The following is a 16216-nucleotide window of genomic DNA, read 5'->3' as shown; positions in this document are numbered from 1 at the left end:
TCTCAAGTGTTAAGGGTGAAAAAAAGACATTCATACACAAGCCTACCACAAAAAAAAAAAAAAAAAAAAAAAAAAAAATAGATTTAACCTATTTCCTGCTGCTTTTATTCGACAACTGCTGACACCACTAAAACTCGCTTTGGGGTCAATTGAATTTATCCTCAGGAGTCGGCGGAAAAAGCCGCAGTTGTGTTTATATAGCAGTTTGTTTTGACACGCGTGACAGATGTTAATTACCTGCTTACCTGCGGTTTCCCGGGAAACCCGGAGTCAAGCATATTTCTCTGAATCAATCTATTCCAGAAGTTAGCTCTGCTTTGGTGAAAGGCATCAAAATCCCGTTCCAACCTGCCTCCATCAATCATTCCGCTCCTGCTCTCTGCAGCAGTTGCCTATATTTTATGTACATTTTCCCCTTTAAAATGCTGCGAGGACAGTCAAGAATTAATCGACTGAATTTTGAGAACATATCATTTTCGTAAGTTCTGGAGAGCGCTGACAGAAATCTTCACATGCTGCCGATTTCATTCTAAGATTTAATTTAAAGCAGTGCTACGGTCCTCGATCACGTTCCTCTTTGGTGAAATGTCATTCGTTGCGCTTTGGAAATTATTGAGGAGCAGAGCAATGTCCAAACAGCAAGTCTGAGAAACAGAAAAAAAAAAAAAGCAGCAAAGTGTTAACGCCTCGGGGGAAATTTGTGGAAGTCTCGAAGCTACGCCAAGTTTTACGCAGTGTCTTAACAGTTTCTGTACAGTCACCATGTATGAACGGAAGAGTTTGTATATTTTAAACATGCATTTTTTTTAAGTTTTGCTCTTATTAAGCAACACTTCTCTCCTCTCAGCGACTCGTGGAGGCGGCCGAAGAAGCGCATCATCAGCATGAGGAAAATCCCGACCTGCAGGTGAGGCTGCAAAAGAAAAGGAAAGAAAAGATGTGATTTTTTTAAAGTGGCGTGTCACTGTCATAGATCACGATGAATCATCTTTTAGTTGGTGAGGGGAGGAGCGGCTGCAAGGTGAGAGAAGGGTAATAGGCCCTAAAAGTCTTTAATTGCGTTGGCAGCGCCCTTCACTCTGACGTCCTGCCAGCGGTTTGATACATAATGTTTCTTTGATAAGTCAAGCCTCACACAGTGAAGGCTGCGGCGCCAATACTGCCATAACTCATAACCATGTTTTTTTTTTTTTTTTTTAATGTAGGCTGCAGAGCCTTTAAGCTTTTACATACTGTAATTAACACTAACTAGAACACAGTGGAGATTAAGATCTATCTCACCCTCTGCGAGCACAATTATGGGCTTCGGGTTGTTGTGCATGGTATTATATTTTGTAGTACCACCAATTTTCCCCCTCAGGTAAGGTAGTCTATTAGAGGGCGGTCTGTAGGTTAACCAGAAAGAAAAGGGAAGGGAGACAAGTCATTCTAAATTTAATTATACTTCACAGGATCTGCTCATGCGCCCGGGCTTTGTTGGGGACATTATTTAGCGGCTCTCATTGCGGATTTCCAGTGCGCGCTGAGAGCTTCCCTGGTCTCTGCAGAGGGAATGCAGTATTTCTGGCGTTTGTTACCGCTCTCCCTCGCTCTCTCTCCGTCCACTGGACAGAGATAAATGAAACTCTTTTGCGTGGCGCATTGTTTCACTTCCATGGCTGTAGATTGGAAAACCACTCGAGCAACAAAACACTGAAATAACTGGAGCACTTTACAGTTAATAGAAGCATTTACATCATATGAATACATTCTGTCACCTTGTTCTCCTGTCCATTTCTTTGCTGTTCACATCCACAGAACAAGAGGGACAAGAGGGAGAGATGCTACCTTAAAAGAAATATATGACCGTGAAATAAAGAAGAAGTATTTTTGTCTTTAATCTATTTGAAACGGTTTGGCTTATACTTAAACACCCCCAACCTCCTCTATTTTATATTTAAGAAATAAGATCTGTAGGAAATGTGAAGATTTATCAGACTCAAAGCAATAATCCACAAACCAAACTATATATTTTATGCATTTATGTATTTATGAGTTCCTTCAAAGAAACACAAATATTACATTCTTTATATTTTTGTCAAAAACATTATTTCCTGAAATATCTAAAGATCTTATTTAATTTTTTTGTTTTTTATTTTTCAGTTTTTCGTGATCCTCCCATGGCTGCATTGGTACACATAAATTGTTGCACACTCTTAGATAACAACAGTTCTCATCCAAGCCCTTGACAGTTATCACACAGGCCTATCACACAGCCATTTCAGCTTAAAGGCCATAAAAAATAATAAGGAAAATTCAATATCCACCTGCGGTAATGATGTGATGTCATTATAGTACTCCTCTTGGCATCATTCAGCCAACCTCGCCTCCTCTGACACCACACATTTTTCACGCACCATTTCACTGACCACAGTGAGATAAGCTGGCTGCTCTTATCTCAGCTGCTTTGTCTCAGGACACTCGGATGTTTTGTGCTGACCTGAGTGCAATTCAAGGGTGTGTGGATCCAGTCTGATGGTGTAAACGAAACATTTGCACAGTAGAGCTTTATTTAGTTTCTTTTTTGGGGGGGTGTCAGTGTTCCTTTCAGTAGGCCTAAAAGAAAGTATTAAATATTAAAATATGAGCAATATAAAGTTGTTGTTCATAAGATCATTCCTTTAGAATTATTTCGTCTCCTAATACAAATGCATAACAAGACACAGCAATAAAATTGTTTCATACAGGCTCTAAATTTCTTTAACATTGAAACAACATAAAGTCTGACTTTGTGCATGTTTTTAAAAATACTTTTAAGGCTTTGTGAAAATTCCTTTATTTCTACTTCAGATGTTTTAACATTGGTTTAAAAAACTATGTTTGAATCTGAATCACTTCATTTAAACAACAACAAGAACAAAGGTCTTTATAGACACCACAAAGATTTAAGTTTGTATAATCACACTCATATACAATTATGCTAGTAATACTTTTGTTTTTCTGTTCTGGTATTTCATTGTGAACCATTTTGTGATGTTTATCTTTAAAGATGCTATACTATAAATACTTACTATAAATTAATTTATCACAGTGTTTCACTGTTTAACGTCATGTTGTAAGCAGCACTTCCCCCATGAACAATCTGACTCATCACATCACACAAAGCAAAAGCTTTGAAACTAACAAGTTTTAACTTCGATATGATAAGAGTAGTGTGAACATTAAGGGCTGTTAAATCCAGCAACGTTTAGTGAGACCTGATAGCTGCAGCTGTCGAGCCTGCTTATACAGTAAGGCCTAGCTGTTTGTAATGGAGGGCAGATCTCTGCAGTAAGGCCTACAGCTAACTGCAGTGGTGTAAGAGTCAGCGGGCCGTCTCGGAGAGCTGCAGTGTCCCATGGCCTGCTCTACAGTAATAACCCTGGTGGTTAACGTGCCTCTCTACAGCACTCAATTCTGCTGAGGGTGCACGTTTCTCTCCTCTTCCACAGCCGTCCCGCCTCTTCCCGCCCCACCACCACCACAGCTCGTCAGAGAGCTGCTCAGGCGTGGTATGAGCTGTCAGAGGCTGCTTGATGGCGATGCCCGCTTGCTCCCCCTCTTCCTAGGAGGGATGGTTGAGAGTCCATCACCCATCTCACCTCCCTCCCTGCCTCCCCCATCTCTCACGCTCTCTTTCTTAGTGCAGACAATGAGGACTAGAGGCCACAGAGAGGCTGCTCACACGGGATGAGGTAGTCTTTCTGTTGCAGCAGCAGGAAGTGAAGGACAGGACAGAAAAATTGTTGGGTTTTACTTTCTACTCATAGTCCTTGTTTGCACATCCAGTGCCATTTTTTTTTGACAAACTGAGAAATATATATAAAGAAAAAAACAACAACTGTGCTAACTGTAATCTGCTTTAGAAAGGTCTGTTTTTGATGCCATTTGTGTCCATTGTTTAATTTTTCTTTTGGTTTCATGGTTTGGAACCTGCAGATTTGAAAAGGTCATTTTGGTTGGGGTTTAGGGTCTAAGATGCCTAATTTTTCTGGATAAGATGCTAGAAGACCCATCTGTGATTCAGTGTTTTGGCTAAAAGAAGGAGGTTCTCATTCAAGATATTATCCGTTGGTCCGTCAGTTTGGTACCCTTAGCAGAAAATAGATCCAAAGCATTTCTCTTTCCTCCAAACATGGCAGGTTGAGTTGATGCCAAAGAGCTAGATTTGGATTTCATCAGATTCTTACTCTGGATGGCATAACACTGGCCTCCAGTAACACTGTGAGGAATCTTGGAGTCGTTCTTGACCAGGATATATCCTTCAATGTACATATGAAACAAATATGTAGGACTGCTTTCTTCCATTTGCGCAACATCTCTAAAATTAGAAACATCCTGTCTCAGAGTGATGCTAAAAAAACTACTTTGTGCATCTATTATGTCTAGGTTGGACTACTGTAATTCATTATTATCAGGATGTCCTAAATACCCCTGGAAAAGCCTTCAATTAATCCAAAATGCTGCAGCAAGAGTGCTGACAGGGACTAGAAAGAGAGAACAGATTTCTCCTGTATTGGCTTCCCTTCATTGGCTCCCTGTTAAATCCAGAATTCAAAATCCTGCTCCTCACATACAAGGTCTTAAATAATCAGCCCCCATCTTATCTTAATGACCTTATGGTACCATATTCTCCCATTAGAGCACTTCGCTCTCACACTGCAGGCCTACTTGTTCCTCCTAGAATCTTTAAAAGTAGAATGGGAGGGAGAGCCTTCAGTTTTCAGGCCCCTCTTCTATAGAATCATCTTTCAGTTTGGATTCAGGACACAGACACCCTCTCTAATTTTAAGATTAGGCTTAAAACTTTCCTTTTTGCTAAAGCATATAGTTAGGGCTGGATCAGGTGACCCTGAATCCTGTGTATATACACCTTTCTGCGTTTTGTCAGTAGTTATTATTAAACTCTGGTTCTCTTCCACAGCATGTCTTTTGTCTGCCTCCCCTCACCCCCAACTGGTCACAGCAGATGGCCCCGCCCCTCCCCGAGCCTGGTTCTGCTGGAGGTTTCTTCCTGTTAAAAGGGAGTTTTTCCTTCCTACTGTCACCAAAGCACTTGCTCATAGGGTGTTATATGATTGTTGGGATTTTCTGTTTTCTATTGCAGCATTTTGACCTTACATTATAAAGTGTCTTGAGGTGACTGTTGTTGTGATTAGGCGCTGTATAAATAAAACTAAACTGAATTAAGCTGAATCTGATCATAGCTTTTTCTCCCAAGTCTTCTCTGAACAAATTAAGTGTCCACTGGTAAACTTAATATGGGCCTGAACATTTTTTTTTTTTTTGAGCAGGAAAACCTTACAGGTGATGCAAGATTTTGATCCATTACTTCCTAGTGTGCTAGCAATTGTGTTCTTGGTAAATGCGGTCTCATTTACCTTCAGGTCATTAACGAGCTCCTTGTAGTTTGGGCTGATCCACCATCTTTCTCACGATCATCCTCACCCCATGAGGCAAAATCTTACATGGAGCACAAGACAGAAGGCGATTTATGGTCATTTTAGATCTTTTCCATTTCTAAATAATCACACCAGCCGCTGTCACCTTCTCACCAAGTTTTTTGCTGATAGTCTTGTAGCTAGTTTGTAGAGGTCTACAAGCTTGACATCCTTTGACAGCTCTTTGGTCTTGCCCATAGTGGTCGAGAGGTTGAAATTCTGTGGATAAGTTTGCTTTATATACATAATGAGTTGAGATCAGGTGTATCTGTAATTGGTTGATTGTAATCTGTGTGCCACATGGGCAAATAGCTAATCTGTGTCAGCCAAATTTCTGATTGGCTCGACGGGGATCAGGTACGTATTTAACTAAATGACATGCAAATCAAATTCTAACTTTTATACAATGTATTTTTTCTGGATTTGTGGTTGATTTTCTGTCTCCCTTGATTAAAATGAGACTACCATAAAACTTCTAGACTCTTCATTACTTTGTGAACAAACTTACAAATTTAGCAGTGGATAAAATAATTATTTCCCCCACTACATATTTTAAATATGAACATAAATATTGTTATTATTGTCTTGTGTGTGCAGTAACTGTTCTGTCTTTGTTTTTGCGGGCTTTGGTTAACATATCTGTATGTCTAATATCTGTTGTGTCTGCTCTTTTTGCAGTATGAATACTTCAATGCTGTGCTGATCAATGAAGTGGATGAGGAGGGCAATAATGTGGAGCTAGGAGGAGAGTTCATCCTGGAGCCCAATTACCATTTCAATAACCTCTCAGTCAACCTCAGCCTCAGTGTTGTCCAGGTGCCCACCAACATGTACAACAAAGGTGTGTATTCCTGTTGCCTGCGGCTGCCTTAAATTCAGGATTATGTGAGTGATATTCACCTACAGGAAGCTGATGAATGGGGAGGAGAGAGGGAGGGAGGAAAGTAAGTGGTGAAAGTGAGGAATGGTAGCTGAAGCTGTATCAGTGTGACAGGCTGGGCGAAGTGGAGATAGGTGATCAATATGAGCCCAGACATAACAAGAAAGCAGCAGCAGTCTGCTCTGGAAAGATGCTGCCCATATGGTAGCTGCTCTGTCACTTCTTGTTCTCACCTCTTCCCGTGTATTGCCTGTGTGGCTTTTGTTCAGCATTAATGGACTCCCCATAACTCTCTGTTTACAGCACAAAAGGGGAGTCACCCAGCAGGAGGAAGGGAGGGATGATTTAGTCACAGGCATTGTATCTCTTTCAGGGGGGTCAATAAGGGACAAAGGTCAACCATGCACTCGGTAATGGTGACCAGAATGGTTACCATTATCACCATTTAATTTACTTTTCTCTCTTTTTCTCCTTTCTTTCACCATGCCTGTGTGTGTGTCCCTGTGGCCGCCATTTACAGATCCTGATATAGTGAACGGGGTTTACTGGTCTGAGGCCCTGAATAAAGTGTTTGTAGATAATTTTGAAAGAGATCCAACGCTTATCTGGCAGTACTTTGGGAGTGCCAAAGGTTTCTTCAGACAGTACCCTGGTGAGTGCTGCCAATCTGTCTGTCAGTCTGCATGTGTGTGTGTGTGTGTGTGTGAGAGAGAGAGAGAGAGCATCCCATGGGAGCTCTCAACTGTCAGTGAAAAAAAAACTGATCAGAACAAATGATTTTGAATTACTAAAGGGGTAATTTGGCTAATGTTGTAATTTTACAGACCATCAGAGAGGATGCATATATACAGACTGCAATTAATCTGAATTTGCCAGTGCTGGTCTGCAGCCACACTCAGTAACATCTCTTAGATCCAGACGATGTTATTCAGACGGTTACGCTGATGTAAAACAGGCAGCCTGTTCACTGTAGAGAAGCTGCAGTGATGAGAAATGGCTTTTGAGATTGTTAACAGATGTAGGCTTTATGTGATTAATGTATAACGGGAAATCTATAAAGGCCAAATGTTTCTCATCAGTTTTTTGCTAATATATGTATTCATGTTTTTGTTACTCACTCCACAATACTGCTCTTTGTTTTGGGAACACGTTGCATTAAATGAGGAAAGAAATTTACATAAACAGATATTAACTTTTAATATTTTCAGCCTGATTGTTCATTTTTTTCTGGATCTTCTTAAATATGAAAAGACAAGCAAATTGTTGTGTTTTTGGTTTCTGTTAAAGAAACTAACTGAGAAGACAAATATATTTGTGTGTGGCTGTTGTTCATGGCCAAACATCTGTGTGTTTTTCATGTCTTTTCATATCTTCACAAATATCAAATTAAAATGTAATTAATTCACACCCAGATATCCTTCTAGAGCTTTCAGTTTTTGCAGAGATGTCCAGTCTTTTAGTGTCATTGGTTTTTCAAGCGCTGCAGCTTTTAAACTTTAAATAAATAGGTCTCAACAGCTATTTTGTGGTGAGTGTTTTTATCCTTAGATTAAACCAGATTTGATGAGCCTCGTGAGTCTACTGCATCAGGATGGTTAATGTGGGACTGAATCGAGATAAGCCACACTGAGTGTGTTCATCATAACGAGGGAACATGTTGCCCACTGCAACAATGCGGCTTGTAATGTCTTTTTAATAGTTTTTTGGCAACAGTAGCACTCAGTGGCTCAGAGAAATTCACCCACAGGCTAAATTTGATAGTGGGAGAGCTTTGTTTTTTTCCCCTCACAAATCTGGTGGCTTTAAAAATATAGTGCATTATCAGTCTTTTATGTAGATTCATGCAAGGTGAACACCGTATTTAACAAACCTCCCAATATGTAGCTTATTAGCCAGCGCACTAAAGTGTGACTCTTTATGATCTGTAACTGGAACAATGTAGTATGCTGTGTCTTACTGAAGGGCTTGACAGATGAAGAACTTATATTTTGATTACTGTTACACGTTAATATATCTTGTCAGTGTGCTTGTGTTTGCTCTCTGTGAAGCAATGTTATTTTATTACTTTAAAATTCTGCCAATTCTGATTTGTCTGAATCTGCCCCCCAGGAGTTAAGTGGCATCCAGATGAGCATGGTGTCATTGGCTTCGACTGCAGAAATCGGAAGTGGTATGTACCTGAGAAGTTTTGTACATCACACAGCTTCTAGATTCTAGAAGTTATTAGTCTATTTGTCCAAGGAAGTGTGTAAGTCATCTTATATATATTCCTACTATCCCTGGTGTGAGGAGGTCAAACTAGATGTGGGAAATCGAAGACACTAATTGCATTCAATTTTTAAAGACACTCACACTCACAACTGACACTTTTCCAAAATGTATCTTTACTTTTTTTTGCACTAAAAAGAAAAAAAAGACACTGTTTATAATAGATGGTTTTTCCTAGTCCCTTTGGATTAAATTGAACTAGACAAGGTCCATAAATTAAAATATTTGACACCCCTGCTTTAAGTGAACTCTGTCTCACAGGTACATTCAGGCCGCTACGTCTCCCAAGGATGTTGTGATCTTAGTTGATGTTAGTGGAAGTATGAAGGGGCTGAGGCTTACCATCGCCAGACAGACTGTTTCCTCCATATTAGACACACTGGGAGATGATGACTTCTTCAACATAATTGCTGTAAGTTAAAGTCGAAACAAACTATTTACTTCTTTAAATTAATGATTCTCATATTCCTGTGTAATCTCAGGCCCTCTCTGTTACTTTAATGAACACATTTTTAGATGTTTCTGCAATGTTCTTGTATTCGGCATAACTGGAGCACAGTCATCCATGAAATACAAAGATTGGTTATTTAAATCTCTTCTGTTTAAATGGTTGTTATACTATCACAGTATAATCAGGAGATCCACTATGTGGAGCCTTGTTTGAATGGTACGCTGGTCCGCGCCGACAGAACCAATAAAGACGTGAGTCCCTATTAAAACTAATGAATATATGTCTCGCAGCAGGTCGAATTCACGCAGCTAAAGTTGAAAAACTTCTTCTTCCACTTTTGTGGTTATGTGTCAGCATTTCCGTGAACATCTGGACAAGCTGTTTGCCAAAGGGATCGGACTGCTTGGTGAAGCTCTGACTGAAGCTTTCATGATCCTGAGTGATGTAAGTTCCAGTAAAAAAAAACTGCGACTGACATTTAATGACAAATCTTTCAAACATCCTCTCAGTCTATACTCAAATAAATTAACTTATTACAAAGGAGGTGAAACAGCTTCTGATTTTCTGATTGCATTTTAATGTTGGATTTTTAGTATTTGTAATTTTATTATAAAAAGTTTAATTCATTTATTGATTAATTTGACATAAAAGTAATGAATTTTTGCACGTGCTCACACAAGACAAATGCTTCTTCGTTCTCATTTAATTCAAGTGCTCCATTTGACCCGAACACAAGGGAAACTTTCATTTTACAAGCCACATTTGTTTTCACTGTCAGAATGTGCTCCAAGTACAACATCGAGCTAATCATAAAAAGTAGCACACTCTAGTCAAATATATTCGAGCATTTGGGAGGTGTGCCGCCCATCGAAATGCTCCATTGCAATCCCCGTTCCACCCTCCAAACACAGACACATCTATTCTGAACTGTGATTAATGGCTCTAATTAACGTCAATGATTAATAACGTGTGATTGGAACACAAAGAAGATAAGGCCAGGAGCCACGCCGCACTGCTTTTATCTCCCTGTTTTCAGGCAAGCTTTGGCAGTGCTGCTGAAGCTGAGGGAGCGCAGCTTTTACCTCTGCATTTGTCAGATTAATTAAAGCTCTGCAATGAATATGGTAATCAGGTAGCCCGTAGCTTACCATCGAAATTCACTGTTACACCGCTGCACAGTGAATAAAGTCACAATGCATCCTATCATAGACCGAATCACAGAGAAACTCTTTGCACTTGACAAGCTCTGCAGCATTTATACTGAGGCCTGGTGAGATGGATGAGAGTAAAGCTGAGAAGCACACACACAAAATTCAACTGCTTTACAAAGCTAGTGATATAAAAGTACAGTAAAACAGCAAACACAAAAAACATTCTGCCAATACTAATGTATAATATATTTTCTGAAAAAATAATATGGATTTAACTCTTTAACAGCAAGAGTTTAGAATTTATAAGAAAGAATGGATGCTTGGCAGAAAACAAGAGCAAGTCAACAGCCTGAAAAGAGGAACAACCACAGCTGGAAAGGCATCCCGCAACATCTCAGCTGAGCTTTCTGCTGGCATTTGTCAGAAAAGGCACAACTAATCAAAGTAAAAAATTGGTGTTCCTGATAATGTTTATACTGGTTCACTGTCGCCACTCTCATGTTTTACTTTTGACAGTTTAAAAGATCTCCTGTCAGCAAAACACACGATGAACTAAAACCATTTTTTAACATTCAGATGTGGTGGATGATCACATTAGTCACTGCTTTCATTCTTTCCGTTTTCTAATATTAGATGAAACCTTACCCAAAGTTACCCAATCAGAAGAGTTTGCTGTATGCTGTATGTTTCTAACTAATTTTTAATACCTGCACCTGCCAAAGGTTTCATCCTTTTCCTTGTTTTTCCTGACACAGAGTCATGCTGACCTCACACATACAGCCACAGTCTCTGTTCGTTGTCCTCCAATGACAACAGAAATAAAAAGATGCATATTATATGTTAAGAACAGGTGTGCTCAGCAGGATTTGTCCTGTGATCTTGTCTCTTCACACTCTTGTGGTTCTTCACATTTACACTGCTACAAGTCAATAAGCCACTTAATTACTGCACTGCATCTTCTTGCATCTGAGTCAAGTGTGCCACATTTTTCAGGTTTATTTACTTCAACATAATGCTAGTTTTATTTATTTCATGTGTAAATAACATCATAGATATTGTTTGATTTTTCTGTTATGCTATGTTACTCTCATGCATTTCCCCCCTTGTACTTTAGTTCAATCAGACTGGTCGTGGCAGCGTGTGCAGTCAGGCCATAATGCTCGTCACTGATGGGGCAACTGAGATGTATGACGATGTTTTTGAAAAACACAACTGGCCAGAAAGAAAAGTGAGTCTTAACCGCTGTCTCTCTCTCCTTCTATTCGTCTCCATCACACTGTCTTTTCTGTCTAATTTTAAATTGTAAGCATCACAGTTTTTTGCTTGCACTGCAGTTTTCTTGCATCAAATGTACATTTTACATTATCCCAGCTGGAGCTCCGGTCTGATGTTTTGAGGAATCGGTTTCTTAATTCATTATCACTCGTGTAAAAATCGTTGTCAATATGATGTTTTTCAGTGTGTTGATGAATTACAGCTCAGGAAATAAAGCATGGGAAATTAATTATTTTCAAGGGCACTGCATGTACAAGCAGCTCAGGCTCAAAGGACTCTTACCCCTCTGCTGTGCTCTCTCCACACTTCTTCGTGGATTCAATACTGGGTTTAAAATCTTTTGTTGGTCTTTCTCAGTAAGACCTAAATGCAGTTAAAATGAAATGAACTGCTGTGCAGCTCACAGAGCCATAAAAACAACAGCTAAAGGGCTTTTGTTCAGTCCTGTGAAGCATATGTGTGGGGCTTTTGGCAGAGCACCGGGCAGTGTTTGGCAGGGCACCCCCCCTTCATCCTACACACCCACCCCGCAAATACACCCTGAGGGCTGCTATATGGCAGCCTTTCAGTGTTTTCTATATGCTTTCTGCTTAGCAAAGCATCTGGAGCCAATGAGCCGTACAGGTCTGGCAAAGTGTCACGCAGCGTTCTTCAGAAGGACAGTTGTACATGCCCCCATGCCCAATAACAAAGGAAAATTAATTTAATTTGAATACATAAACTCAAAAAAAGATGAAAAAATAAAAATAAACTAAAAAGGATTGGCTAAAAAAAGAAAATTGCAAAGACACACTTTCCTCCTGAGAATTTAAAAGAACATATAGCTTCCTCCTTCTCCAGAACCAGATAGAATCAGGACAGGAAGATGAAGCACTGAGGAGATACATCACTTTGCATGTTTTTTTAATCCTTCTATCTCAAAAACTCTTGTCATCTATGTGTCCTTTAAACAGGTCCGGTTATTCCCTTACCTGATTGGACGAGAGTCTGCGTTTGCTGATAACCTTAAATGGATGGCTTGTGCCAACAAAGGTTGGAGACATTTTGATAAACACTTTCCAAGACAGCTTCGTATTAGAGTGTCAAACAGGGTCTGATGCTGCGCTTGTGTGCAATAATATGATAGATTAAGGATTTGTGGGATCTGTGCAGTTTGGACATGTATGTGTAGCTTTGTGTGTTTTGTGTATGTGTGCACGCATATGCATGTGCTTGCTCAGACTCTTTCTGCCAAGAGGCAATGAAGTGGCACTTGGGAGGGTCAGAGGTCAATCTGCTCTAATCCCTCTTCCTGTCAGTGTCTTCCTCTTGGCTGCTCACTGCTGATGGCTCCCTCGCGTCAACGCTCCAGATGAGTGCCCTCTGGAAGGGAAAGTCACAGCCAGGAAAACAGATCACAGAGGGATTGTGGAATGACAAGCCACAAACCTCCTTCCCATACAGGCCACCGCTGCGTTATAACCCAACATGTCTGATATAAAACATTGTCAGCAACAGCAGGAGGTGACACTCAGTTTAAACAGAAACACTGGCTCTGTGCAATCCAGCAGAGACATCAGCAGGAGGGCAGTAGTGTACTTTAACACAGTTTTGAGGTACTTTCTTTTGGTTTGGAACCATATTTGAATTAAAAGCTATTTTAGACTTAATTTTAATATAATCAGTAGAAGTTTTAAAACACACCAATAATAGTCAAATAACATGGAATATATACACAAAATATTTGAGAGATACTGTTTTGTGCAATCTTATATTTTGCTGACATTTCTGTTGACATCAGTGAAGACAGTGAGTTCAAAGCCGGGTCATTTTTCCTGGAAATGTTGAAATGTGACAGCTGGGTTCAGCCTCCCCATGACCCTGAATTTTATAAGTAGCTATTGAAATAATGGATGGATTGATGGATATATGTTGGGTTGTTAAGTCACTGGTCAGAAAGTCCATTAAAAACTACACACAGTGGGTATTATTAGCTGATTTAAATGTGCAGCATGTTGAAATTGTATTAGCTTTAGGATTCAGAATTCTTTGTTTTAGTGCACCACATCACCTTAATAAATCTAATAGAATTTATTAATTGTGAGAATAAAAACATGCAAAAACATATAATAGTTTAAAAAGTTTTAATATAAAGTTTAAATTTAAAATATTATTTTTTGCATTCATAAATGGACTTAGACTGAAGACCATCCCCAGTGGTGTCCTTACATTTGATTTGTCTAAGGATGCTGAGGAGTTTACACACCAGCGATCTGTAATATCTTTTAAACTTATCTCTCCTCTTACCTAGATCATGTTAGCAAAGGTTGGATTTAGCCTCACACCAAAAGAGTAGGGCTAAATTGTTAGAAATTAAACGAATGGTAAAGGGTTGACAAACAAAGCCAAACACGCTGTGTGGGAGGAATGTGTTGCTGCTGCAGTGAACGAAGTGGGGCAGAGGGAAAAACTGCTAATAAAAAAGTTTATCTCAGGCTTGGACGCACATATAACTCAAACACTCCCACATAACCATCAGGAAACTCGGTACCACTTTCTATCACAGCTCGGTAATAAAGGGGAAATAGTAGGGTAACAAAGGGGAAACAAGAGCGTAATAATATGGTAATTTCTAAGTTATTACTATGCAATTACTAAAGTAATAACTACATAATATCCAAGTACCAGCACGGTAGCAACAGTGGTTAGAGTTGAGTAATAGTACTCTGAAATTTATGTAACAGGATAATAAGGGCCCCAAAACTGGGGTAACAATGTGGACATATAGCTCTGTGATAAAGTGGTAATTGTAGGGTAACAAGAAAGAAATAATGTGGTCATTTCTATGTTATAACCACTCAGTTAGCCAGGGTAGTTTCTGTGTTATAAGCAGTAAACAGAGCTGCAAAATGCAAAACTGCCTGTTTCTATTTAATAACATACGAATATCCCATTAAAGCAAACTTGTGTGTTTGTGAGGCTATTACCTGGAAATATCTTGGGTAGTTTCTGTATAATAAGCAGAAAACATAGCTATAAAATGCAAACCAGCTTGTTTCTACTTAATAACATATTAATAGCCAGGTAATAAACTTTTAAAACACACTTAAAGAATAGTAATGACTACCAGGAAACACCTGTGGTGGTTTCTGTGTAATAAGCAGGAATTTAATACTATGGTCATGATAGTCGATTAAAAAAAGTATCAGGAAGTCTCTAATGCACTTATGCAAAATGTTAATAATTAAGTGTAAAAGAATAACACATATGAATACATTAGATACGGGAGTGTGAAGGACCCTCCCTAACGGCATAGTTTATACATAGATGCTCTGCTTAGTAAGCTGTGATTTTCTACATCATCTGTACTTAAGATGAAAATTCCCGTAGATCCATTTTATGAATGATTGTTCATTGATGTGTTTGGCGAACTTGGAGTTTTCACTTGTATTTGTTTTTGTTTTTTTACTTTACCTCAGTAAAGGAACTGTTGTTCCAACCACTAGATGTAAATTTTGCGTTTGATGTGTTAAATACTCCATATGTTGGGCTGTTCTTTAATGAGTTTATGGATCACATCCTTCCTCTTGCAGAAGTGTGTTTGCTGTGATTGTGGGTTAATGTGTGTGTGTGTGTGTGTGTGTGTGTGTGTGTGTGTGTGTGTGTGTGTGTGTGTCATTGCAGGATATTTTAGTCAGATCTCAACCTTAGCTGATGTTCAGGAGAACGTCATGAGATATCTTCATGTCATGAGCCGCCCAAAGGTTATCGATCATGAGCACGACACAGTGTGGACTGAGGCTTACGTGGACAGTGCTGTAAGTATATCTTAAGTATTGTACAATAATTAATATTACTGGTTCATTATTCAAGTATACAATAGTTTTCTGGTGTGAAAGCGTTCTTCATAAAATACCTGAGCATCAGAAATAAAGCAACAGATTTGTCGAACTGTCTGTTTCAGAGACATTTAAATGCTGTATCCTGTTGCTGTTCTACATGATATGAGGTTTTCATGCTGTGTTGTCCATCTCTTGTACTGTACAATGAGTATTCACATGTGTGGGTCTGCTCTCTCATCATTACTCCTCATGCTGCTGGAATGATTCCTCATTATGAGCTTCATTAATCTGCATGGATTTTTCCCCCCAGTGTGCATCTGTGTCCACAAAGTCGATGCAGAATATGCAGATTTTATTTCACTGATGATTCAATCCTTGTGTATCTCTTCTTCCCCATCAGCTTTCCCTGGCCCACAAGGTACGTCAGCAAAGTTTTCGTTTTCTTGTGCAAGAACTGGCCTTGTGCTGTGGATCTGGTTCTGAAGTAGGACCAGAAAAGGCATCATGGGCAGGATATAAAAAAGGTTTTATTCAGTATCAGCCAGTACAAGTCACATTATATGAAGCAGAAGTGACTTGAGAGGTTAAATACCTGCCCATTGTTTCTCGCCTTTCGACGTCATGCTTCAGTCGGGGGGTTGCTCTGAGGGGCACAAACAGCAGAGGAGCATTTATTGTCTTTCTTTCCAATATGGAGGCAATAAGCATGCACACACTAAAACACACACACTCTCCCTCTCACACGCACATATACATTTACACACACACATACAGAAAGGGTTGGGAGATTGTCCTCTGCAGTGTGTGCTCTTGTATCTCAGCCTCAGACACACCATTCATCATTCTGTGGATCATTGCACTTTATCTCCTAAAGCCCATAATAAAACTGACACTGGAGGAGAGACCAAGAA

The 16216-nt window shown here is 39.5% G+C and overlaps 1 protein-coding gene across 1 annotated transcript in view; it reads left to right on the top strand.

Annotated features, from left to right (window-relative positions):
• Nucleotides 1–16216, top strand: part of LOC146387161 (voltage-dependent calcium channel subunit alpha-2/delta-3-like) — a 34745-nt gene that overhangs the window by 6077 nt on the left and 12452 nt on the right. The window contains exons 5-15 of the mRNA XM_084928545.1: nt 848–907; nt 6138–6300; nt 6860–6991; nt 8449–8509; nt 8869–9019; nt 9235–9309; nt 9413–9502; nt 11324–11437; nt 12438–12516; nt 15148–15281; nt 15706–15723. Coding sequence (XP_084784671.1) covers nt 848–907; nt 6138–6300; nt 6860–6991; nt 8449–8509; nt 8869–9019; nt 9235–9309; nt 9413–9502; nt 11324–11437; nt 12438–12516; nt 15148–15281; nt 15706–15723 — 1077 coding nt within the window. The remainder of the gene's footprint in view (nt 1–847; nt 908–6137; nt 6301–6859; nt 6992–8448; nt 8510–8868; nt 9020–9234; nt 9310–9412; nt 9503–11323; nt 11438–12437; nt 12517–15147; nt 15282–15705; nt 15724–16216) is intronic.

The sequence above is a fragment of the Perissodus microlepis genome, chromosome 5 (assembly GCF_051167445.1).
Source record: "Perissodus microlepis isolate ML-2025 ecotype Zambia chromosome 5, ASM5116744v1, whole genome shotgun sequence".
NCBI lineage: Eukaryota > Metazoa > Chordata > Actinopteri > Cichliformes > Cichlidae > Perissodus > Perissodus microlepis.
Note: the sequence above shows the minus strand (reverse complement) of the source record. Positions and strands in the feature narration are given on the sequence as shown.